The 27,337-nt window shown below is 42.9% G+C and overlaps 1 protein-coding gene across 7 annotated transcripts in view; it reads left to right on the top strand.

Moving 5' to 3' along the window:
* LOC113033954 (connector enhancer of kinase suppressor of ras 2) overlaps window positions 1–27,337 on the top strand; it is a 66,961-nt gene that overhangs the window by 29,665 nt on the left and 9,959 nt on the right. For all 7 annotated transcript variants that reach the window (XR_013900852.1, XM_080287562.1, XM_080287559.1 and 4 more), the window contains exons 8-19: window positions 71–139; window positions 3,977–4,123; window positions 10,649–10,776; window positions 10,894–11,105; window positions 13,076–13,162; window positions 13,971–14,179; window positions 19,159–19,196; window positions 19,305–19,347; window positions 21,042–21,090; window positions 21,405–21,577; window positions 24,226–24,299; window positions 24,436–24,507. Coding sequence is in view for 6 of the 7 variants with exons in the window: in XM_080287562.1 (XP_080143688.1) it covers window positions 71–139; window positions 3,977–4,123; window positions 10,649–10,776; window positions 10,894–11,105; window positions 13,076–13,162; window positions 13,971–14,179; window positions 19,159–19,196; window positions 19,305–19,347; window positions 21,042–21,090; window positions 21,405–21,577; window positions 24,226–24,299; window positions 24,436–24,507 (1,301 nt within the window). In the remaining variant the exon portion in view is untranslated. The remainder of the gene's footprint in view (window positions 1–70; window positions 140–3,976; window positions 4,124–10,648; window positions 10,777–10,893; window positions 11,106–13,075; window positions 13,163–13,970; window positions 14,180–19,158; window positions 19,197–19,304; window positions 19,348–21,041; window positions 21,091–21,404; window positions 21,578–24,225; window positions 24,300–24,435; window positions 24,508–27,337) is intronic.

Raw genomic sequence — 27,337 nt, forward strand, 5'->3', positions numbered from 1 at the left:
TTGTTGCCTCAGTATTCGCCTAAATTTGTTTCCATTGTCTGTTTTTGTCCTCCATTTTTTGCCTCTGCAGTCTCCAGCAGATCAGTGTAAGAAGATCCATCCAGGGGATGAGGTGATCCAAGTCAACCACCAGACAGTGGTGAGCTAAAGACCTGCCAAACACAACACTGAAGGCATAAAAAATTACAGAAAAGGTCCTTTCCATTTGTTTCCACCGTGACTGCAGTCTTTTGTTCCCATTATGTGCTATGTTAAGGAGGTGCCAAGGTACATAATGTCTGCCGGCACCACCACTGCTGCCACCATGGTGCTTCCTGTCCTGTGCCTGTGTTGCTATATAGGCTAATTAGGCTAGAGGCAGGAGCAGATTATAGGGCAATTGTTAGAAGACCTTTATTCAGACCAGTGTGATTATCTGCTCACTCTTTCTGGAATTTCTTCCTATTGTCAGAAAAAAAAAAACCCTGAAGGAGGCATCCTGTTTGAAATGAGAGCCCATGTTCCACTTTCATATGTGAAAAGCTGTATTCTGCCTATAACTCATCACATCAGAGAAAAGCAGAGAAATGGGCAGCCATTTTAAATGGAACGATGGCTTGTGAGGGCATGTGATTGAACGTGCCTATCTATTGCCTGTGCTGTCAGCTCGGGCACAAACAATTTGTTCCAGTGTTTATATGAGTTTTCTGAAGGGGGGAGTGTTGTGTCTGTGTGCAGACGTCTTTTGTCTGCTTTTTTCCCCATATGAATTTCCTTGTGCATCTTGATAGGTGTTGCTCATGCGAAAGCATGCATGCAGGGGCTTGGGAGCGGTTCTGATTGACATGTCATGTGAGGGAGGTAGGTGTTATCTCTGTCTCTCTCTCCTCGGGGTGACGGTGCAGATCGCACCCTGCCAGGCTCTCAGCTCCAACCCTTCATTACTCCCTCAGCTAGACCCTCACCACTCTGATACCTCACTCTGGGGTAGGAGATAAGCAGTGGGGGAAACAGAGGTGTGTGTGCGTGTACGGTGGGGGGGGCTGAAGCATTTGGGGGAGGCTGAGATGCTGAGGCAGAGCTGGGAGAGTTGGTGGGAGGGAGGAGGAAGTAAAGAGGGACTTGGGGAGAAGAGTAAGGGGATAAAAGAAAAAGAGAAGAGGGGGGAGAGACAGCAGAGGGAAGTCTCCAGTCAACACAGCTCTTCGTTCAATCCCAAATTGAGCTGCTAAAGAGTAAAGACGGATACACACCACCAGTAAACTGTAACTGTCAACAGCAATTGATAAGTTCATCTTATCAGCCTTCAAAGTTAAAATTACATTAGTGTGAATATGGATCGTACAAATTCCGTTACATTATGGAATCATCATGTAGGCCTATTAAGCAACAACGCTGCTTTCGTGTCTGTGAATGAGGGTTTTTGGAGACTCACTTCAAAACAGGGAGTTGTTTTTTTTAGCTCAGCTCGTTTTCTGAGGAAAAATGTGGAATTTGCTCAAATAAAAAACTGATTGTTTGAAGAGGCAGCATAATTATGTGGAGGTAATAGCATCTGGGAAAATAATGAAGACCCCTGGGATTTGAAAAAAGCTCTCCAGCAGCAGTTTATGCTCTGTTATTTTGGTAGGTCTCTCCCTGCTTCCCTTTGCTATCTGTGTATTTGGATAAGAGAGGAGACCTAAACTGGGCTGGTTACCAGTAGCTGTGTGAGCCCTTGTAGTTTACAATGCACTATGTTGCTGTGGAGCTTAAAGTCATGGAAGAAACAAAAGTTTAGCTTGATAAAAGTCGAGTTCAGCTCACTCGCAGTTTAGCTGCATAAAAATCAAGGAAAGGAAATCGAACCACAGTCTTATCAACTCATGTAGCTTCAAAACTACAGACACGACAGGATTAGCTTAGCATAGCTAAATCAGGTGGGGGCAGCGTTTGCTTCAACAAACAAGATATTGCACTAATTGTTAAACTTCAGAAGCACTGATATAAAGGGGGTTTTTTTGTTTGTTTTTTTCTACATTTTGTCAGATTTGAGCTACCTGTTTCCACCATTTCCCAAGTGATTACACTAAGCTTGGCTAATTGTTGTGTGGTTATCACTTCATGCTAAACAGTTTGCTAGCAATCAGCTCAGCAGCCAAGCACGACAAGAATGTCCCAACATGTTGAAGTTTTCCTACTATAAAAGAGGCCAAAATGCTTAAATGGTAAATGTTCTGTGAGCGTACACAGCTCTTTAAAGCTTTGTCTAAAATGAGTCGACTTTTATTTCAAATCAGGAGCTGATTAATGTATCGTAAACAAGATTTAAAATCTGACCAGAGATTCAAAGCTAGCTTTCGATGCTTGAAGGTGTTTAGATGACAGGAACTATTTGTTTCCACACTTCTGTTTGATAAATGTCCTTACCCCTCGCACAAGGATTTGAGCTTGAGCTCAACAGTTCACATTGGTAAATTACAGCACAGATGAATGGCACCAGTTTTAGTGTGTCCAGGAATAACCCCTTTTTGGTTTAAGTGGCAGGAGAGAACAGACTGCAGTAACTCACTTTGACCCAGGCTCTTCCTGCATTTGAACACTGACTGAACTCAGAGCTCTGAACTGGAGAGGGGGAAAGTGGACGCTACAGGCCGACACAGGCCATCATTATGTCAGGAATAAGGTCAGAGCAGCTCTGTCTCTGTGTGTGGCTGAGTGTGCATGCGAGTGTATGTGGCCTCTGCGGACATTTACAGTGGCTGAGACCAGTGTAGCCAATCAATGGCCTGACGACTACTTCGAGCTCTGGAGACAGGCCGGCCAGAATTGCTGCAGTCAGCACTCCTTTCTCTCTCTCTTTTCTGCATTCCTTAGGCCTAACTATACTGACTAAGCAACCCTCTATTTAAATATGACACTTCTTCTAGACCAGTGGGGCCACTGTGGTCAGTTTTTTGCTTTACTTAAGGCTACAAAGTTTAGCATTCAAACACTCTGTGTTGCAGCTTGTATGTTTGCAACTATTAAATCGGAACATTTTTTCCTTTTAGGTTAGACGTGCTTGTATTAGACTACATCGAATTTTAGCTTTGAGTTAAATAGCAAACTCTAAACTAATTTGGTAACTAGTTTCAGAAATTGCAAATTAGAGGTTTATTATAGATGGTATTACATGCACACCTGTGGGTTCTTTCCGGGTAATCTGACTTGCTTCCACAGTAAAAATGCATATTGGTTTAATTGGGGATTCTAAATTGGCCATAGGTGTGAATGTGACTGTAAAATTTTTCTGTCTCAAGTTGTTAGCCCTGCCACAAACTGGCAACCCTGCCTTTTGCCTTATGACAGCTGGCATAGGCTACAGCAACCCTGTGACACTGAGTGCAGAAGAAAACGGACTGAAAGTCAACTTGGCTGGAAATCATGCTTGGAAAGTTTTCGGATAAGGCCAGGCACTAGTGAAAAATAAACTTAGCTGTCCATCACTGCGTGTTAACTAACCAATTTTGACCAATCACATTAACAAATCTTACAAGACAGACATACCAGAGAGTGAAAGCAGGTGATATTTTGAAAGCTAGCAGGTACTATTTAGGTAGGTATGAAGTTAGCATGTTAGATAATTCTATCTTTGTAGGGAATATTTGTGTATAACATGAATGGAACTGGCTGGCAGTGATGATATCTATCTATTGGACATTTAAAACAGAAGTTCCTCACAGGATGCTGGTTTGTCTAAGCTGTATACTAGAGCTGCTCCAGTGGCTTTTCTAATAATTTCTTTCATACTATTATTACTCTCTGTCTGGAAAAAAAAATGTATAATATGTCCTAGAAACATACACTCTTTTGGACAAGCAGTATCAAAAGCATGTGTGTGGTGGTTTGCAGCAGCAGTCAGTCCTATATCTGCTGCTGTGCATGGTGGTTTTCCACAACAGATTCAGATGAGCCTGATTCATTGTGTAGCAGTTTGCAGCAGTCGTTTCGGGAGCCTGGTATGTGTGTTTCTCAGGTGGGCTGGCAACTGAAGAACCTGGTGAATGCTCTAAGAGAGGACCCATGTGGAGTCATCCTCACGCTGAAGAAAAGGCCCCAGAACACCCTGAGCTCCACACCAGCTCTGCTCAGGAACGTCCGCTGGAAACCACTGGGCCTGCAGGTAAACACCAGCACAACTCACAGACGCATTAATGTCTCGCATGCTGACCGGACAAACGGTCAGACTCAGTTTGAAGAATTACTGTGACTAAAATGTGAACGGAGATGTCAGAAACTTGTATTACTTGTATTACTCCCCTTCTGTTTAGTCTCATGCATCCTTATCAGCACACTCGACAGCTACAGTGTAAATTCACATGTAGTAACCTGTGTAGTACTTCCATCTTTGACTCACTCTCACTCTTGCTTTTACTGCCCACACTCTGCATTCTGCTCCTGGCATTTTAAACGAATATTGTTTTAAAAGAAACTTATTCCCTGATTGACCTTGTATCAGTCCTTCCGTTGAGCATTTAAGAAATCTTTTTTACCATTTGCCACACTGCTGGCAGCGTTCAAAGCCATTCACAAATGCGTAGGCAGCTAATGCTCAACCTGAAGAGAATTTAGGCATACAGAAGGCTTGCTTTTTTTTTGTTAAACAGCAATAATGCTAAAAAATCATAGCAGTGGAGAGTAAACTACCTAATTAAATCTGCACTTTATTTCGATCTTGTGTAAAGGATGTAAATAGCGCAACGTGGCCTAAAGTTTTATGCTGGAGAGAAAGAGTTTAGGCAACAAAAGGTAATCCGAGGGGTCCCCATCCCACTCCCCTCCTGCTCACATTCAGATTTATTGAGACTTTAGTCCCGATTCATTCAACCTTTGCCCCAGAGATCGTCTCGTTGTCAAAGACGAGTAAATTTTTAATGTACTGTAGATCTTAAAGGTGGAACGCCTGTTTGAAGTCTCGCAGCTCGTAGTGGGTGTACACATTTCACTTAAGGGCAAATACTTTGTTAATCTGTCACTCGCCGCCCAGAAATATCACTGAGCAATTTAGGCACACAGAAAGAACGAGCTGTGCCGAGACGGACGGAGGGGTGAGGCGAGGGCTAGTCTGATGCTGCCTGAGTGCTCTCTGAAGCGCCAAATGTTTTGTCAAGATCCTGTGTTGCACTGCTATTTTTATCTCAGCATCAGGCTAATTCATTTACATGCTACATGTATGCTTTGATCTCTGTTCAGCTGCTCTTTAGCTTTTTGAGGGTTTTTTTGTTTGTTTTTATTTTTTCGTATGCTCCTTTTTTATTCTGTGCTTTCTGTGAGCATATAACTGCATTATTAGGTGGCATGCATGCAAGTGTATATTTATGCAGAACTTGCAGCTTCTGGGTAGCGATGTGCAATAGCGCTCAACTTCATCACCACAAGGTGAAAGATCATAACAAGGTAAAAGACTCTTCTCGTTTCCAGGTTGCTGCCTTGTTATCACGGCCCCCGAGTTGTCATCAGGAGCCTATTGTTATATTTATGCAATAGCAGGGGATTGTGGGAATTCTACTCTGATGGACTGCTTAGACATAAACGCGCCATGAGGGGCCCAGATCAGAGCGCAGAGATATCTGCTGGAGAAGAGAAGAAAGGAGTGTTTTAGTTTTGTTCTCTCTCAGAAAGACTGGATCTCTTAATTATTCATAAGCAACTACAGGCAGCTCCACTGGCTCTGAAACAAGAGCTGCTACTCAGCAAATACTGTAGATAATTCACTGAATCCAAAATATCTTGCTAAACAGCCTGTTTGTGTGTGAGCGTGTGTGTGTGCGCGCGGTGGAGAGAGGTGGGTGTGCGCACATTGCTGAGCTTGGCCGCATGCACGCTTGTCCATCTGGGTGTCGGAGCAAGTGTGTTACTGTATGTGTTTGTGCATGCATGCGGAGAGATGATTCCCCGTCATCGGACCCGTTGCTCCTTTGAGAGGCGAGGGAACTGGGTCACTTCACTGTGTAAGCGCTGGTTTTTGGATGCATTACTGTACATGCACGCTTCCAAATCAAACACACATAGAGAAGACATGCGCACTCGCACCTCTGAGCTCAATTTTGGAGGATGAATTGTAAGGGCTGCGAAGTTTAGCTGAAATGTGGCAAATGTACAGCTGGATTATAACTGAATCCACAAAGGAAACAATTTATCTCGGCATGTTATCATGTGATTCCAAGCTCCCAAAATCCTTCCATGGCAACGTCTTTTATTCTACTAAATAATGACATATCTCTCTCCTTTGCTCTCTCTCTCGTTCTTTCTATGTGTGTGCCGGTTTGTGAGCAGCAGGAAGGAGTAAAAGCAATTTGATGATTCACTGTCATTACATGTGAAAGGGTTTTAAAAGAGAACACGAGGATTACCGTGATGATGCATACCGCATGCGTGCATTCTTGCATGAATGTCTTCTGGGCTGCTGCAACATGTATGTGTTACTGAGAGCATCCACGTCACAGGTCACACATGCGCCACACGTTGCCTGTGACCCTGCTTTCACAAACCTGTTACATGCTCAGACATATAAACCATTACTCTTGATAAAAACCTGCTATTTTGAGCAACATGTATTGGCAGTGAAGCTCTTAATTGATTGGCTAGCTGAGTGCGAGGGAAGTTATTGATTTCTATTATTTTTTTAATAATCACAAGTCGTTCTTTTGGTCTGTTATTGTGCTGTGTGGTGTTTTCAGCTCCTAGTTTCATACTCAGTGCAGTCATATGAGTGGTATCAATCTCTTCATCTAACTAGAGGCATTAAAGCAAATAATTACATTTCTCCAAATGTCACACTGTTAATTTGACACATCGGTATATGCCATTTCTATTTTTTCCACATGGGCTTGCTTTAAATATAGTCACTGGCCACTTCATTATGTACACTTTGCTAATACTGGGGGGGATATTGGGCCATACTGACATGATAGCTTAAAACATTTGCAGCAGATTCTTGCACATCCTGTCCGCCGCATCCCCCCAAAAAACGGATCCATTTGAGCTTTTTGACACGGTGGGTTATCCAGCCATCAGGAGATGGGTACACTGTTGTCACAAAGGGATAGACATGGTCAGCAAGAATCCTCAAATAGGGCTGTGACATTTAAACAATGCTCAGTTGATAGTTAGGGGCCAGGAGAATATCTCTCATATTATTAAACCATGAGCTGCCTGAACCATTGATGCAAGGCAGGATGGATCCATGTTTTCTCATTGTTTCACACCAAATTCTGTCCCTGCCACTCCGAGTGTTGCAGCAGAAATCAAGACTCATGAGACCCGGCTGCATTTTTCCAAACTTCAATTATCCAGGTTTGGGGAGCCTGTGCAATTTGTAGTCTCAATAGCTTGTTCTTAGCTGAAAGAGTGGCATCTGCTTCAATGCTCGACGTGTTGTGCGTTCAGAGATGCTCTGCTGTATAACTTGGTTGTATACAAGAGATTATTTGAGTAGCATAAACAGCCATGCCAGGTTCAATGTCACTTAAATCACTTTTCTTTCCCATTCTGATGCTTGATTTGAACTTCAGCGGGGCACCTTGACCATGCCTAATTCCTAAATGCATTGAGTTGCTGCCATGTGATTGGCTGATAGATAGATTTTTGCATTAACAACCAGCTGAACAGGTTTCTATAATGAAGTGGACATGAGTGTCCCTCTGGGTCACAGTATGGCTTATTTATCATTATTTATCAGTCACTGTAGCTTATAACTTCTGTGCTTATGATTGAATGTTTATTATTTCAGCACATTTTAGATTTGTCTGTAAATGTTATAGCTGAGTTTAAGTTTAGATTAGTACTGTATTTTTCGGACCATAAGGAGCACCGGATTATAAGGCGCGTTAAGCAAAACAAAACAGTCAGATAAGTCAAACTTTACTCAACTCATTTTTCTTGCTTCCTCCACTTCCCTATCATTGATTCATTAATGTTCAATTCTCTTGCAGCTGCTCTATTCCCATGTTGTTGCTCAGTTGTTCTCGTGACTGAAGTTTGGTCTGTTTACAGCATCTTGCCATGCGATTGCATTTGTCCCTAACCATCGGGAACCCTCATGTTAACGTTTATCGGGTGTGAAAGAATTGCTGCACATTTCACGTATGTCAACATACTGATTGTTATCAAGAACACAAATTACTTGTGTGATATTTACACATCATGTGGAAAATGTGAAGGTGTGATGACAGTTTAGTTCTAGTCAAAACATGTTTATTGTGCTGATCGAACAGAAATGTTAGTGCAGATCTAAACTGTCCTCTCTCCGGGAGCCTGGTTCTGCTGGAGGTTTCTTCCTGTTAAAAGGGAGTTTTTTCCTTTTGCCAAGTGTTTGCTCATAGAGGGTCATATGATTGTTAGGGTTTTCTCTCTGGGGCGATCGTGGCTCAAGAGTTTGCCTTGTAATCGGAAGGTTGCCGGTTCAAGCCCCGGCTTGGATAGTTTCGGTCGTTGTGTCCTTGGGCAAGACACTTCACCTGTTGCCTACTGGTGGTGATCAGAGGGCCCGGTGGCGCCAGTGTCCGGCAGCCTTGCCTCTGTCAGTGCGCCCCAGGGTGGCTGTGGCTACAACGTAGCTTGCCATCACCAGTGTGTGAATGACTGGATGTGTAAAGCGCTTTGGGGTCCTTAGGGACTAGTAAAGCACTATACAAATACAGGCCATTTTTTATTGTAGGATCTTTACCCCACAATATGAAGTATCTATATAAATAAAACTGAATTGAGTTGAATATGGCGTTACATAGCTTTATTCAATGGCATTATGTTGTTATTTTGATACACCAAAGGTGACTTTCCTGATATTTCAGCCGGGTCAAATACTGCCATTTCATTAAAGTGTGTAATATCAGAAATTACACACAAGGTGTCTTTTTGTGCCAGTGTGGGCGTCACCTGTTTTGGGCCAGTTCCACAGTCTCACTGTAAAGGACTGCTTGGTGTCGCATTTTACTATATTAGCACTTTTTAAAAAAACTTGTCTACAACCAAGGAACAGGCAGGAAACGACACTCTGACATATCAGGCAGTGCAGCAGTGTTTGACATCCGGATGAACGATAAACGGCATGGCTTCCTGTGAAACATGGACGCTTTTTATACTCTAACACACCAAATTGTCTGCAGTGGATAAGGCCTATTGTGACTTGAAAATTACAGGCTCACTGAACTTAACTCAGTAAAAGAATCCAAGGAATGGTAAAACATTCAATTTAATAACTCCCCTTTTTTGAAACATTCTTAAGCGTTTAAGGCCTTTACTTTGTCGTGTGTGTGTGTGTGTGTGTGTGGGGGGGGCTAGGAAAATTGGTCTGGGAAAGGTTTTAGTGGTAGATTCTTAGGTAGTCTAGAGTGGACACAGCGGGGGTCAAATGCTTTAAGTGTTGTTTTAACAGACTAGAATTTCTCCTGCTGTGTTACTCCCATCTCTCCCTACTTCTACCCCCAATCCCTTTCCCTTGCAGGGAGCAGTGGGCTGTAATCACTAAATTACTGTTTTCAGACTCAGTTCGAGTCACCAAACTGCACAGCTCCCCCACCTCTTTCCCTCTTTGTCTCTCATGCTCTCTCTCACTCTCTAGCACTCTTTCCCTTTCTCTCTTTGTCCTATTTCATTTGCTCTCTCATGTCGTTCTCTTCCCAGCTCGCCTTCATTATTTATCGTGAAGCCGTCTTACTGTAAGCTGCCTTTATGAGTGGAGGGCTGTGCGGGAGAGAGAAGAGGAAGACAGAGGCAGCCTGGGGGATAGAGGCGAGGGAGAGAGAGGGGAGAGGAGAGGATGGAAAGTTTGGAATATGAAATGAATTTGATTAATACGCTGCTGATGAAATGATGAAACCACGGGCTTTCGTAATGGGAGCACTGCCCACTTTGCCGTTGCTCAGGCTTCATATCTGTTTATCTGTCTTCACTTGTGTCGTCTCCGTCTAAAATGGAGCGTACTCCTCTGACAGTAAAACACTTCATTTTTCTAAATCTGTAAGCCTCTTCCTCAGGGGTGGAGGGGTGGCGGCACGAGCTAAGCATTTGCCACCCCCGACTGTTTTGTCTGAGAATTAATATAATTTGTTTATAAACTTGGACTGAGTCGCAGTGACATCAGAGGTGAGGCATCCTCTCCTCACGGAGGACTCCGTAACAAATGGGTGTCCTTGAGTCAAGCATAGGTAGGAGGCTACACTACTTTCCCTCTGTCCCCGCTTTTTCTTGTGGCACGGGATGCAGGGAGGGGTTTACAGAGGGGTGAGAACCGAGGAAGAGCAAAGAGAGCATGGGAGAAGGAGGGGTTGTCATGGGAACAGACGTGGAGAGGCCTGTGTGAACGAAGAGGCTTGAGACAAAATGACAGGGTGGTGAAGTGACTGAACTTGGGGTAGGCAGGTATTTAAAAAGGGAAAAACAACATAGGCGACATGACAGCGGTGTGGAGATAACGCTCTTGTTTGTGATTCGCTCTTAAAACAAATGCCAGGTGCAGCGCGAGCAGGATATCACAAATAAAAGGCTCCATTCCCTTGTAGGACCGTAAACTGTGTGCTTGTTTGTTTTTCTGTGAAGCAGGGAAAGCTCTAATGCTCACTTACTGCAGGTTGTGCTCTGAGATCCCTCACCATCCTCCCATTAAAGACTCGTCCTTTCTCTCTGTTCTTCTGTTCTCTCTCTTCAGCCGGTCCCGACCAGCCCCACCAGCACCTCACCTACACCCGGTGGAACTTTGGGCATGTCCAAAATGGATGCCCCCAGCATGCAGGACGTCTATATCCTCTCTCCTGTTTCCGGACTCTATAGCACCAGGTCAGCCTCACACACAGGCAGATGTCTGATGATGACCATTACATTGATTATTATGATACAACGATGATGAGTACACTCATGACAGCGGTGATGACAAGCTGTGCTGTCTCTCCCCAGGGAGGAGATGGGTCTGATGTCATGTGACGACATCAGCCGCTACAGCGTTAGCTCCCAGTCGGGCTCTAAAGGTTCAGAGGCGGTCAGTTACTACCTGGACCAGGACAGCGGTCAGTACTTCTCCTTGCTGGAAGGAGATGGACCGCCGGGACCTGACTATGACAGGGGTCGCAATACGGGGGTTCGTCGGCGAGATAAGACCCCTACCCACGGTAAGAGGTCAAGCGTGACCAGGCGGCATGGATGGAGCAGGAATGGCTCTGGGTCTGTGTTTGTAATGGAAAAAAAAAATCATGCTTTCTCCCACAAGCTCTCTCACCTTTTCTTTTCACCATGCTCTCAGAGCTCCTCCTTATATGTTTGTTCATCACCCGCTTCATGGCTCTGCTCCTTTGTGTCATTTTCCGGCGGACACATGTGCCAAAAGCAAAACAAAATCACACGCCAAACAGTCAATCCAAATAAACTGTCTCCAGCTCCCTGTCTGCCCCACCACCTGTGTCCACCCTCGTTCCAGATCACTTCCAAAGCTTCCTGTAATGCACCCTTCCTCTGAGTTTATTCAGGCACAGCTATATGGCATGCAGGATGAGGGTCATTGAAGCTGAGTCAGAAGGCAACATTACTTTATCATCTCTTTAGCGAGGCAGTCTGAGAGCACAGTGGCAAAATGAAACTAATATTAGCGATTACATATGCAAGAATGTCCTCGTATGTTTCATGTGTCGTTTTGTGCCAGGCAAAACAGCATGACAAATCTTTACCAGGATGGTGGCTGAGAAAGAAATGATGGGTTAAAAAAATACCTGTCATGTCAGACATGAGTGCAACAGTATATACTTTAGCAATGTCAATAGCAGCTAACATGCTAGCATGGATATCTATACTATAGTGGAATATGCTAGCATTTTCTATACCTCCAAAGGCAAAGAGAGGGGATTGCTAAATGAAGTTGCAGGACCATGGCATTATGAACAGACAACATGCCTGATTTGAATTTAATCAGTTTCCCTTTCAAAGTAATCTTCTCGTGCACCTCTGGGCCACTTCCAGTGCAGCTGCTATTTTTAGATCGATGTTTGTTTTGTCTCTTCTGCACTGTGCACTTTGTGATCTCACCGTGGACCTCGATTTTTGTAGGAAGAAAACATAAAATTTTTGCTTCAAACTGAGCTGTCATCACTGGTGAAAGAAAGTGACCTGTGATACTGTTAGCTGTGTTCGGTTAGAGTTCAAGGTTTCAAGCACAACCAGGAGCATCCTCGTGGTTTTTTGCCTTGTTATGCACAGGTTGTGCAAAGTGACATGTAAAGCTATAAACCCAGCTTTCAACTGCCACATCCTGGAATACCTGCCGCTGAATATAGCTGAGTTTCTACGGTTTTTCAGTGGATGACAATAAATCTTATACCATTATGAAACATGTTTATTAACCCTTAAACGGGGAAACAGTTTATTCTGCTACTGATTCTCGTTTGGTGTCGTTTCTTGGATTGGATGATTAAAGTCTGAGATAGTGGCAATTTAACAGTTTATTCATTTAACAAAGGGGGGCCTCAGTAGCTGTGGATAAACCGAACACACGCACAAACGCCTGAGACCTCCTCCTCATGATGGCCACCAGCTTGGCCCCACACTGCTGTGAGATGGCATCGTGAGTCACCCAGCAGGGTTGTGTTGTTTACAGAATATTTGTGGCCAACATTGTTTGGCATCGGCAGGAAGGATCTCGCACGTTTTCAGGTATCAGTACTGGACTGCAAATGATTGACAAAGCAGCCAAAGTCCTAAGAAAAACTTTGATAGACCTCAAGAAAGGCTGGAGAACTATTGCTCAAGGCCACTTTTAAAAATTGCACAAAAATCTGACTCCTTGGAAGCAAAATATAAAGAAATGAGTGACTCAAGACACAGTCAAGCTTTGTTGAAATACGAATGAAATTAAGTGACAACAAAATATAAATTCAGCCTAATTACGGGGCCTTACTCGACACTCGCCTTGCAAGCTGTGTAAGTCCCCCGAGAGTCTGCCCAACCCCCTACCTGCACACACCTTCGCTCCCACCTGTCTGCCCCACCAGCTGTGTCCCACTCTGTCTCTTAGTCGCTGCGTCCTGCAAAACACCCCACCTCCAGTTCCTCCCCCATAGCAGACTATCTGATTGATGATTGGTACTTCCAGGTGACCTCAGACCCGTTTCCATGCCTCCCGAATATAACTGGATGGCCGAGGCCAAGGAACCCAGCATGGGCAAGAGAGGGAGCCGAGGTACACACACACAAACACCTATACGTGCTAAAGCACAGCCCTCACACACACTGTTCAGACTGGTGCTTTGCTTCATACTCAGCTCAACACATTTCAGCTCATCTTCTGGTTATCCATGGTGGTGTGGTTGTGTGAGGATACATATCTACCAGGTATGTATCTGACAGGGTGAAAAACGAACATAAATGCAAAGCGACTGCATTTATACAGCTGCCCTGGAAATGTGGATATTTCAATGTTCCCGATTTTACCCAGCTTCACCTTTTTTTGCGGCAATACTCAATTTGTATTCAGCTGGGGATCCACAACTCTGCCATCAGAGAGTCTATGAATAATATTAAAGCACAATACAAATGTTGGGGTTCTGCCCTTCTCCCTCTCCTTCTCGTTCTCTCTGTAACTTTTTCGTTTTCTAATATTTAAGTGTTCGGATAAGAAGCAAATTAGGTAAGATGCATTGTCTATGTGGAGCCAAAGCAGTATAAAACTTTCTGTGACCAACAAGATTTAGTTGTTGTGGTGCCTCCCAAATCAACATAATCACTGCAGACAGATTAGATGTATGTCCCCAGCTGTGGCGCCATATCAGATGCAACAGCTCTGAGGCACTTTTATCCTTTTCTGTTGGGTTTTTATCTGTAAGGGTCTATTCAGTCTTGTCTGTTTCCGCTCTGCTCAGGGCTTCTCCTTTGGCTCTTATATGCTATCTCCCCCCCTCTGTGGTTTTCCTCTTACTGTCATCCAATCTATCGATCCTGTCCATCATCTAATGTCCATGTCCCTTCAATCCCCCTCCTCTTCCATACAGATTCAGACAACTCCCTCCTGCGCTACCTTAGTGACGACAAGATCCTGGTGATCGAGGAAGAACCCGAGGGTCCGAGCAGAGAGAGCCGCCGGGATTCCACCAGACGCTCGAGGCGTAAGAGCCGTAATCCCAGCAGCCCTAGTTTTCCCATCAGCCCCTCCATGCTGTCCTCCACCCTGCTCCTAGACCAGCCACCTGAAGCTTTGCCTGTAAGTACATTAGTTTTGAACGTTTATTGTTGCCTTTAAATACAGGGCGAGTAAGTTTTATCCACCTTCATCAGGACACAAGCTATTTTAAAACAGACTGTGTCCAAGTGAAACAACTGTCCCATAGTCAAACCAATTTAGACTGACATTCTTGATAGAGCCTTATAGTCATATGGAGAACATATAAAGGAGCCAAAGAGAGGGGAAGTCCACTTTGCTGTCAGCACAAAATTCAAAAGCCAGCATCTGATGGCATTTGTAGACATTAATGAATGCATGACATTTGTGAAGGCACCATTAATCCTGGACGTATACAGAATTTTTGGAGCAACACGTGCTGTCATCAAGATAATGTCAGTTGAAGAAGAGGAAACCAAAACACATTTACACATCTTAAATCAGCATGCTCAAAACACAAAGAGCTTCAGGGTTAAAGTAACCTGCATTCAAGAAAACATAAACTTTTCAAAACTAAATTAAGTGGTGCTGGAGCCTATCGAAGCTGGCAAGGAGCAAGAGGCACACAGAGATGGAAAACCATTCATCCTCACATCTACACCTAGGGCCACGTTACAATCACCACTTATCTGTGGACTGGGGGAGGAAACTCAGGCCCGAGCCGGCCAGTGGATTCGAACCTAAGGCCTTCCGTTGCTTCACTGCTAACCAGAGTTGCTCTATCATCGACAAAAGTAGCAATTATTGTTCAAAAAGTAACAAGCAATTATATTTCTGACTTGATTCTTGATTTTCTGTTTCCTGATAATTAATTTCCAGATGTATTTGATGTCTGACATTAACCATGGAAGAGAAAGGCCTGGTACTGATAGAAAGGTGCACACAGAGCATCACAGTTTGTTGTTGTCCAACAGACAACAACACGTGAGAGCATGTGAGCATCAGAACTGGACCACAGAGAAATGGAAAAAACATGATGAATCGTGTTTTCTTTTATATTTCGTGGATGGCCAAGTGCATGTGCGTCACTTACCTGAGGATCACCTGGCACCAGGATGCACTGTGGGAAGAAGACGAGCCAGCGGAGGCAGGATGATGCTTGGAGTAATGTTCTGCTGGGAAACCTTGGGTCCTCCCATCCATGTGGATGTTACTTTGACCTGTACCACCTACCTGAGCATTGTTGCAGACCATAAACACCCTTTCATGGAAACTGTATTCCCTAAAGGCTGTTGCCTCTTTCAGCAAGATAGGGCGCCCTGCCACAAAGCAGGAATAGTTCAGGAATAGTTCAGCACAACGAGTTTGAGGAGTTGACTTGGCCTCCAAATTCCACCGATCTCAATCAAATCGAGCATCTGTGGGTCCACCCTTCATGATCCATGAAGCCCCTACAGGGTTTTTACAGTCTGTTGCTAACAACAACGGTGCCAGACACCACAGCACCATTTCAGGGGTCTAGTGGAGTCCATGACTTGACCAACACATTATTAGGCAGGTGGTCAGAATATTATGCCTGATCAGTGTATTATTCAAGTTTGAACATTTCCTAATAAATATGTTATTTACTTTGTTTTACTAACTTTTTTCAGACTACAGTGCTCAGCTGTTTAAGATTATTGAGCCATTTTTAAACACTAAACTACTGATAGACACCAATTTAAAGGTTTACACCAGGGCCGGTGTCCTGCAGGTTTTAGATCTCACCCTGGGTCAACATACCTGAATAAAATGATTAGTTCATTACCAGACCTCTGGAGAACTTCAAGACATGTTGAGGAGGTAATCTATCCATTTAAATCAGCTGTGTTGGATCAAGGGCACATCTAAAACCTGCAGGACACCGGCCCTTGAGGCCTGGAGTTCCCCCACCCCTGGTTTACACCATTGTTAGGATTTACTGGTCTTAGGACTAGGTTTTTCTAAGACAGGGTTAAGAAACGCACTGAAACAAAACACCGACGTGTTACCTTCATTTTTGTTAACTTTAATGCTTGTGTATTTCTAGCCAAACCTTTCTCCTTATTATCAAACATCAGATATGTCTGGAAATTAAGTATCAAGTGCTAAAATGATCAGAAAATAAGCAACAAGCAACAAGAGTTTGGAGAAACAGAAAAGAGTTTCAGAAGCGAAGCAGAAAACTGAGTGTAGCGGAAGCTTTATTATTAGTGAATAACATGGCACAAAGCTGATCAAAAGCATTAAGTCATAACTACAATTGCTTGTTCTTATCATCAGAGGCATCTGGGCCTCTGAGAAGGGACCTGCCGGTGGCTGTAGGACAGGTCGCGGTGTTCGCACCTTCTGACATGCTGTCGGTTGTGTTTGTGTGCATTTGTCAGGTAGAGGACACAGAGGAGAGCGACAATGATAAGTGTTATTGCACGGCCGTCAGCATCGCCCATGACGGGAAAGACAGTGACACCGAAGCACTCCCCTCCATAGCTCATATGTTTCTCCCGTGCGCAACAAGCTCACGTGCACGCGGCTACGCGCAAAACAAACGAGCATACAAGGAGGGCATTTGTATGCAGGGTAGCCATCTCACGACTCATCCTAACTCATCCTAATATCCCCCATCTCCTCAGACACGCCTGGGTCTAAATAGGAGTTTATTCTGAATAAACACACACGCTCCCGTGCGCACACACAGGAGCACGTATCCCTGTGAGTAGGTGTATGACTCAGCATCAGCTAGACCAATTACAAGCTCAACTGACAGACTGTGCTTAAAACACTACGCACGCAAACACAAACACGCACACACACCACACGGCAAGCTAACAGCTTAGCTCACACCGGCCCTCTCTAACCCTCTCGGCTGCGTGTTTCTCACGGTGGTGAGTCATACCTGTTTGGTGGGACATGAAGTATACCATCCTGCACTAACAAGCATATGCTAACCTAAATGACCCGTGGGTTTTGTCTGTCTCATTTCCTCTGTCTGATTCGTTTCTATCATAGCAACAGTTTGGCAAATGTCACACAAACTGAACGGCAGACATTTAGAAGATTTTTTGTTTTGTTTTGTTTTTTAGTTTTTGCACATTTTTTACACTGCATGCCATTAGATTGCCCATACAGGTGACGTATTCTTCATATCATGTACTGTAAGATGTGCAGTGTATAAGGCTAGCAAAAGAACGTGCAACAGTACTTGTGTTGCAAAATCTCCTGGAAGACTGCAAGGATTATGAGATAATGAAACCCCGACTGAGCCCCTGCTCTCCAGCAACAAATGCTCCTAATGATCTCGTCGCACTGTGGCTCAGGATCTGAGGATCCCTTGAGCACAGAAAGCTTCACAAGTAGTCCCATTTGTTTAAGAAGAATATTTTGTGATAATGGATTTTTAAAAAATAGATGTTTTTAAAGGACACCACAAGTGAATTCACTGAGCTGCAACTAGATTTTTATAGTTAGGTCCATACGTGTTTGACATTGTCATAATTTTTGTAATTTTGCCTCTCTACACCACCTCGGTGAATTTTAAATCCAACAGGCTAAATGTGGTTGAAGTGTATCCTTCAACTTTATTTCAAGGGTTTTTTTTACAAAAGTACTGTATTAACTGTTCAAAAATTACAGACATTTTTCCACGCAGACCTGCATTTTCAGAGGCCTAAAAGTATTTTGGCAATTCACTGACAAGGGGTTTTGCTGCCAGATGATCTTCCTTCATTATTCCATAAACAATTAGCCAAATTATAGATTAGTATTGATCTTATGTGTTCAAGGGGTATTTGGTAGCTTTTCCCTGAACTCTTAATATGAGGTACAAAGAGATGTTAATGCACATGAAGGAGGGCCTTATTGGGCTGAAAAAAACTATTTAGGAAGATGGGAAAAAGCTTCTAGTACAATCTGGTTATTCTTTAATATAAGGAATGCATTGGAAAACTCAGCAAGAAAGACCACAGGAGACAACTAAAGACTGGAGGTTTCTTTACTTGGTTGGCTTCACAACCTCTAACCAAGTCAAGAAACCTCTTGAGGAGGAAGGTGTGTCATTGCCAAAGTCTACAATCAAGAGATGCATTCATGAATAGAAATACGGAGGGTTTAACACCAAGGTGAAAACCACTGATTACACATCTAAGAGAACATCTAAAAGAGTTTGACCACAGCCTCCGTCTAACATGGTGGAGTCAATATTATGTCATGGCCATGTATGGACACCAGTGACCCAGACTAGTGTTTATTGATGATGTGACGTCTCATAGAAACAACGGGGTGAATTGTGAAGTGCGCAGGGCTGCACACTCTCTCCTCATATTCAGTCGAGTGCTGCAAAACTGATCAGGCAGCACTTCACGGTGCAAATAGCGAGCGTGCTGCAAAGCCAAGAGATTCACAAGGTCAAGAAATGTGACATCCTTCAATGACCAAGTCAATCAATGACAGCCAAAGAGAAAAGTGGCAACAACTGCAGTAAAGGCCTGGCAAAGTCTGCACTTTAATAATTGTTTGGTATTTTCATTAAAAATCCTCTGCAGTGGTGCATGAAGCAAAATTACAAAATTAGCATTACTGTCCAAATACTTATGACCCAAACCCATTGCTTAAGTAAAAAAAATCAAAATCCTACTTTAGTGGCCTGGAAGTATACATTTTTTAGGATCAAAACATATTTAAAGTGGTTACAACAAAGTGGTTTATAATGCAAAATGTCACTTTTCAGGAGCATATATCTGTTATATTACTGGGACACTCTCCCCCTTCAGGTCATTATGTTTGTGGTGTTATAATTGGGAGCAATTCTCGTAACACTGCAGTTAGCCACAAATAGTTTCCCTGCAGACTTGACTGCAACATAAAACAATTCAGTAAAAAAAGGCAGTGCAGCGCTGATGAGTCTTGATCCTCAGCTTTGCTGTGATCCTCACGTTATAGAGTCTTATAACTGTGGTGTTTTCATTTTAGCTGTTATTCATTCATTTATACAGTGCAGTGTAAATATGCGTGCAGAATTATGGAAGGTTTCAGAGGTTATTTAATGATTTTTATTTATTTTTCAGAGAGGTGCAGACACACTGAGGGCAGACACAACAGACAGGTGAGTTTGTGTCCGTGGTTGCTTGGCGGTTTCACCGCTTGCTTGTGATTGGTGGAAGAGGTTGTGAGAGTCATTTGTGCTGACTTTCAGCTCTGTGCCTTCTTGCAGGTACTCGGGCTCAGGAAGCTCGGGAGCCGCCTCCATGAGGAAGGTGAGGGGGAAAACAGTGCTAAGGGGACTGGCTTTATATTTTCTTAACATGCTTTATTATGATGGGATTTTTCAAGCAGCACTGCCTTCAGTATACTGATTCTGACTCTGGCACCATTTTAATGAAGTGACAGTTACATCAACAATCTCCTAGCAACCGCATCTCGCTGTTACACGGAGATCAATTATGTCTTAATCGCTGAACATACAGCCAGACAGGAGCAGGAGAGATTTCTGAGATTAAATCAATTTAGCACTTCTTTAATTGAATAAAAAGATAAGAGTCGGGTAAGTTGAATTGGTTTCCATTTTTAGGCTACTGTGGCACAGGGAGCTGCTTTAGTCATTAGCCCCAGTCTTTTCTCTAAAGCAACATGAGTTGTCGTGTACAGTGACTAACCTTGTTTGACTGTAAACAGACAAACAAATAGCTGCTAGGCTTGTTCATTTGTGTTAGTACTAATGCTATCACCTAAACACGCATTAGCTTCTTTGATCTACAGTTTTTTTTATATAGAAAACTCTTGTGGAAAAATCATTTGGGTGCAGCAGGCTGACCTTAAACACCTATACATGACTGAGCTTGACTGAGAATGCAGACAAAGGTCTGCATGGATAAAGTCCAACTCTTCTGAGCTTCAGAGTTTGGGCCACAGCCTTCTGGCCAGCTGTACAAACATCCAAGGATCAAAACTAAAAGAGCAAAAAAAACCTCATTTATTCTCAAGGCGGTAGTCTAGCCACTGGTGTCAAACTTGGACTCGGGTGATGGAATGCACAGATATATAAAACAATTGCATTTTACTCTATGCAAATCATGGTTTACAGCTACTGACATCCAAAAGGGACTGAAAGAATCAATTTATGTCCACTGTGAGCGACCATCTTTGAACAGAGGCGGTGGCTTACGACACCAACTGTCTGCCATCTATAATCCAGTTCTGAGATCCTTCCCCAGACGCCTTAACGCCCACTCACATCCTGGGCCATCTGACCTCAGGATATCACATGATAGGGTGGGGTTAGGTTTCACAATGAGCTCACCCGAAACCTTGGCTGCTTGTGACCTACACCCGTTTTCACACCTTGGCTCATGTGATTAGGTAGAGGATCATTAAGGCATCCATTGTCCCTCTTGAGGAGGGGACACTCCCACAGGGCTTAAATCTGGGACTCTCCACCATTTGACCCTAGAACCGAAGAAGCTTCTTGGATGAGAGGTGAAACGTCTTCAAGCGACTTAAAGAAATCCAGACGCTTTTCTTTCCAAGCTCCTTAGACTTTTCATTAGATAGCAAAATAGCTCAATTTAAACATTTGATATGTTTCCTATGTTCTGTGGTGATTAAAACATACCTTTATGAGACTTGCAAATCACTCCAATCCACTTTGACATTTTATACAAGATCCCAACTTTTTTGGAGTTAGACTTGTATTTTATTAATTTACTAAAAGTCTAAAAGAAGAGCAGTCCTGACCTCTTTGGCACACAGGTTATTACTGATTGTAGGTCACTTCCTGCTCTCTGGTAGGTTTAGCCTTGTGCCCTGTGCCTGTAATCCTCTTTGGAGTGTGCCTGATGAAAATTTGAAAAAAATCAGCTAAACATTGCGGTGTGAGCTAGCCGCTTAGCTGTGTGGTACATCCATTAAACAACCACAGACTTTCTCTCTAATATCTTTTTCCCCCATCTAGTCTTTCCATTACACCTCCCTAAGAACGAAAACCAAAAAGAGAAGTAAAGGTAGGTACTTTTCTGTTTTATTTTCCAGTGTAGGATCTTCACAGTAACACACTGCAGTGCTGCATGCATGGGAGCACTTGAGGCCCCCGTGATTTACCCTGAAAATGTGTCTAAACTCCAGACATGATCACTCATCGCTGTGAGATAATGACAGGGATTAAAATTCTCCCAGAGATAAAGAATAGACTCCTAACATTTGAATTTCATTTGTTAGCATTAGCAACTTCAAATACTGATTACATGTTAGCACACACAGAGTACTTATTTTCACTGTCAGACCTTCAGGATTCTTGGTCTTTCTTCTCCCTCGCTAGGTTCCCTCACTAGTGCCAGTCGAAGGAGAATCTCCTGTAAGGATCTCGGCCACGGTGACTGTGAAGGCTGGCTATGGAAAAAGAAGGACGCTAAAGGCTACTTCACCCAAAAATGGAGGAAGTACTGGTTTATCCTCAAAGAGTCTTGTCTCTACTGGTACACCAACCAAAACGTAAGGCATTACATTCAAAAACACAGCAATTTCGCTGTGCTTATTGTTGCCAGAACTAATGAACACTAGCTAGTTGTCACAGTTTCAACACAAAACTTCACCAGTCCACATATGAAGTGTAATACAGTGTCTGATACAGATACATTATTATATTTCAAATGACTATAATGGCTCTCTTTCAAATTAGAGACCAAATTAGATTTTTGAATAAAAAACAAAAACACCATATGAGGCATTATTAATAGCATATAGCAATGAGTGCTACAGGATATTAATGTTAATGATTTTCTCTTTTGAGGCTTTTCTTTCTTATTTATGAGGTTCTGCTGAAATCAGGTTTACATCTCCTCTGTCTGTTTCAGACAAACATTTGACAAAACATCATCTTACTTGCTTTCATTTGGCTGTTGTCACAGGCTGGGACTCCGACCCAGCACTCTGAGTTTTTCTTTGTATTTTTTGATATGTTATTAGTTTTTGTGTTATTTCCTATTTTGCCTTTAGTTTAGGCAGTTATTGGTTATTGTTCCTGGGTTTTCTATGTTTTGGGGTTTGGTATTTATTCATCACGTATTAGGTCTGTTAAGTTGTGTTGTCATGTTTAGTTTTAGTATTTCCTGTTTTATTCTGACAATGTCATGTGTTCTCTGTTAATTGTATTTAGCTTTTCTCTCCTGGTCGTGTCATTAGGTTTATGGCTGTCAGCTGTTTCCCCATATGTTTCCACTTCCCCTGATTCACCTCATGTCTGTATTTAAGCCCTTTGTTTTCTGCATGCCATTGTCGGGTCGTCTGTTTATTCTGCCCTAGTTCTAGCCTGGTTCTGTTTATTTTGACCTCGGTCTTAGTTATGATTTTCATCTGTTATTCATCATTAGTCTTAGTCATAGTATTTGCTGGTTATTTTCCATCACAGTCATAGTTTAGGTTTTGGTCTCAGTACCGTTTAGTGTTTTGTTTCTTAGTGTTTTGTCAGTTTACTTTGGTTTCCTGGTTTACTTCTGCCGTCATCTAATAAAGGATCACTTTTCTGCTCAAACTTTCAACTACTCGTCATCATCTGCTTTTGGGTCCTGTTTCCACACACATCGGCGCACCCCGCCGTGACAGCTGTGTTGTGTAGTTTTGGCTATAGAACCAGCCAAAGTAATAATGAGGATACTAGTAAAAACAAGAAGCCAGGTGACACATAAAGACAACATGCAGAACCAGAAGTACACCGACACAAAGATGACTTGTCAGGTGATTTGTGAGGTGACAGATGTCGACGGTCTGCCTGTCCGTGCTGGAGTACAGTTCAGAGTTGACATGAACCTTTTCATTTGACATAGAAAGTGTGCATGTGACCATCATTTTAATACAAATGGAACCCCATACTGTTCCTGTAATGAAATCTTCTCATAAAATCAAGAAAAAAAGGCTAATATCATTTCTACATCTCTGTCGCCGTGTCTTATAATTGGACTGCAACTAGGAAATGCATAATTTAGTCAATTAAAATAAAATAATACTTTTTTCAATTGAAAATTTTCATTACAAAAAAAATGTAAACAAAAAATTAATTTAATGTTTTACAGCAAAGTACTGAAACAATTTCTCGCTGATTTTGGTCCGTATTGACATGACAGCAACACACAGTTGTCTGTGAACGATATCTGGTGAATGTGGAGGCCATTTAATAGTCACGTTTAAGAAACCAGTTTAAGATCGTTTGGTTGATCTCATTATCCATCAGAAGATGGGGACATTGTGGTTATAAAGGGATGGACATGAACAATACGCGGGTAGGCTGTGGTGTTTAAACAATGCTCTCTTGGTACGAAGGGGCCCAAAGTGTACCAAGAAATCCTCCTCTACACCACTACCAACAGATGAGACGAGGCAGGATGGATCCATGCTTTCATGTTGTTTATGCCAAATTATGACACTGTTATCTGTAGCAGCAGAAATCGAGACTCAGGAGACCAGGCAAATTCTTTCCAATCGTCTGTTGCCCAATTTTGATTAGCCTGTGTGAATTGCAGCCTCATTTACCTGTTGTTAGCTGACAGGAGTGGCGCCGGGTCTGGTCTTCTGCTGCTTACTGTTGCCTTCCTATCAGCTCAAAGTAGTCTGGCTAGTCTTCCACTTTTGACATGTTTTAGCTTTTTCAGACTCCTTAAACCCTAAAGACAGCTGTAAGGGGAAAATCCCAGTAGATTAGCGGTTTTGCACCAACGACCATGCCATGGTCAAAATCACCTAAATCAGTTTAAATGAGTCACTTAAATGAACTTCAGCAGGCTGTCTTGACCATGCCTACATGCCTAAATGAACAGAGTTGCTGCAATGTGGTTGTGTACCTAATAAATTGACCAGTTAGTGTATATGTGAAATATTTTGAAACCAAAATCTCATCGAGACGAAATTAACAGTGGATGAGTTTGTTTATGCAGAAGATTTTATCTCCATGTTCTGGCTATGATAGTCATAGCTTGTCTTTTTAATGTTAAGTGGGAAAAGGACTTTATCCCAGCCAATGTAAACAACATATGTTATTTTCATATGCTTGACTAGAGTCTTAGTATCCCAAATAAAATTGGTATGCATGACATTTTGTTCTGTGTGTTGATGCTGTACCACCACTCTCCATCTGTCTCTGCCTGCAGGATGAGAAGGCTGAGGGCTTCATCAGCCTCCCTGAGTTCAGAATAGACCGAGCCATAGAGTGCAGACGGAAATTGTGAGTGTCTCTCACATGTCGCCAAAAATTACTAATCAAGCACATGTGCGCTCACCCACACAACGTGAGCACGCACAAACCCACTGCGCACACGCAAAAACACTAATCAGTCCTTCTTCTCCCTGACTGACTGCAGTGCCTTCAAAGCCTGTCATCCGAAAATCAAGAGCTTCTTCTTCGCCACAGATTGTCTTGAGGAAATGAACAGGTGAGTTACTGTGAATATATACAAGTTTCTGAGCGTGTGTGGGGTGGTGTTTTGGGTTTGTTTCTTTAAATATGGACCAACGTCAGAGACAGGGGACGTCACGTGTCCTTTAATGAATATTTTAATGGAGTAAATCAAGTTTACACAGGGAACAACTCACCAACACAACTCTAAGCATGAATAAGGCATGAACTTGGCCCTCCTTTGTTAAATGCTCTTGTTTGTGTGTGTGTGTGTGTGTGTGTGTGTGTGTGTGTTGTGTGTGCTTACAAGAGATAGATTGTAGAGATATATTTGCAGGAGTGCTATCTGATGAGCTCTAATTATCCACACCTCTCCTCAATGACATGGGGAGATAATTGGAAGAGAGTAATTAATCAGCTATATTTGACTTCCATACTTCATCTGGAGTGTTCCTGTGTGAAAGTGTTGTTTCACGCATTTTCTTGGGCATTATGTGTGAAAAAGTGGGTGTTAGCATTTTTCAGCACTTACAGTGAAGCTAAATTTAGATCCTGATTCTTCGTGGTGGTTCACAAAGTCCTAAAAGGTTTCTGTTTCCCTGTGGAATTCATCCATGTATCCGTCTTAACCGCAAATCGAATTCAGGGTTGCTGGATGAGAGGCCAGTCTATCAGGCAGACAACCATTCATTCCAGTATCAACACCTACTCGGGATTAAACACTGAAAACTAGCCAAGATAAAACCACATCAATAGAGACATTGTTCCTCAATAATATCTGAATGGTTTGTGAAACTTATTCCAAAGCTTTGAACATAGTGCGTATCATAACAAATGGTTGGTGGTAAATGTGTTATTAAAAAGCGCAGAATAAAGCTTGGCGCTACATTTTTTTTTTTAATCAAAGAAGAGGAAAATATTGGATTGTGAGGAACTATTTTTATATAAGGATTAATACGCGGTAATAGCTATATGAGCTATTAGCAGAAAAACAAAAATACAAAACACAAATGCATAATTAACATGACTTCAACAACTGGTTAAAGAAGGCTTGTTTAAAATGCTTTAAAGTTTAGCATTTTTGCTGGTGATACCTTGTGTTTTGGTCTATTTTTGTTTTTAATTTAGATAGAAATCACCACATTTACATGAGAGCATTAAGCTATCGGCTAACGCTAGCAAGTCGGTTAGCATCTGCAGACTGAATGGGTGCTTTGCTCCGACAGATACTTGCTAATCAGTCTTAACATACTGTACAACTGTGCTATAAAAACAAATAAACTAGGATTTCATTTATACACACAAAAACACATAAAACACATTTTTTTAAATGGCGATTGAACATGCTATTAGCGCAGTTAACCATGTATAAAGCCATTATTTGTCACAAAATTAAAAAGCACAGGTCCAGTTCAGTGACCTTGCTACAGTGACACCTAGCAGCAAAATCAATAACTTTAGGTCATTTTTTCTGTAAATATTGAAAATAAAAGTGTATGGATATTTATTTACCTTTGAAGTAAGTAAGTACCTTTGAAGGCTGCGTCCTACAACGTGCGCAGCGCGGTCCGAAAGGCAAAGCGGAGCTACGGGGAAAAACTAGAGTCACAGCTACGACAGTGTGACTCTAGGAGCCTGTGGAAAGGACTGCGGACTATAACAGACTATAAACGACCAGCTTCTTCAATGATGAATGCAGATGCTTCACTGGCTGATGAGCTGAACACGTTTTATGCTCGCTTCGACGCCGCAGCAATTAAAACAACAAACGGCTGCGCGCGCTCGGAGTGCACCAGTGAAGAAAATGCATTCGTCATCACAGAGCATGCCATGAGGAACACCTTCAGGAGGGTGAACACCAGGAAGGCAGCAGGACCAGATGCAATCCCTGGCCGGGTCCTTAAAGCCTGCGCTGATCAACTAGCGCCGGTGTTCACGGAGATCTTCAACCTCTCCCTGGCCCAAGCAATGGTTCCCACGTGCTTCAAACAGTCCATCATTGTCCCTGTTCCAAAGAAACAACAGCCCGCTTGCCACAATGACTACCGTCCAGTAGCACTGACTTCAATTGTGATGAAGTGTTTTGAAAGACTGATGAGAGATCACATCACTTCTTCACTTCCTGCCACCATCGACTCATTTCAGTTTGCTTACCGGACTAATCGTTCCACAGACGATGCCATATGTCACCTGCTCCACACATCCCTGAGTCACCTGGACACTGGCAGAGGGAATTATGTTAGGATGCTGTTCGTGGACTACAGTTCAGCATTCAACACAATAATTCCCTCTAAGCTTTTCACCAAGTTGACGGATCTAGGACTCAGCTCATCACTGTGTCAGTGGATCCTCAACTTCCTCACAGACAGACCCCAATCAATGAGGGTGGGAAAATAAGTCTCCCCCTCCATCTCACTCAGCACTGGAGTGCCTCAGGGCTGTGTTTTAAGCCCCCTGCTGTACTCACTGTACACTTATGACTGTGTAGCCACATCAGACACCACCTCCATTGTCAAGTTTGCTGACGACACTGTTGTTGTGGGCCTGATCTCCGACAACATTGAGACGGCCTACCTGGAGGAGATTAGGAACCTGGAGACCTGGTGCCAGGAGAATAACCTCCTCCTAAACGTCAGCAAGACTAAGGAGCTGATCGTGGACTTGACTACAAAGCAGGCGAGGAATTACAAACCCCTCATCATCAGTGGCACACCAGTGGAGAGAGTGGACAGTTTCCGATATTTGGGTGTCCACATCACTCGGGACTTGTCATGGTCCTGTCACATCAACACCCTGGTTAAGAAAGCCCGTCAGCGTCTCTTCTTCCTCAGAAGACTTAGAGACTTCCATCTGCCACTGAAAGTGCT

Source organism: Astatotilapia calliptera, chromosome 2 (genome assembly GCF_964374335.1).
Source record: "Astatotilapia calliptera chromosome 2, fAstCal68.1, whole genome shotgun sequence".
Lineage (NCBI taxonomy): Eukaryota > Metazoa > Chordata > Actinopteri > Cichliformes > Cichlidae > Astatotilapia > Astatotilapia calliptera.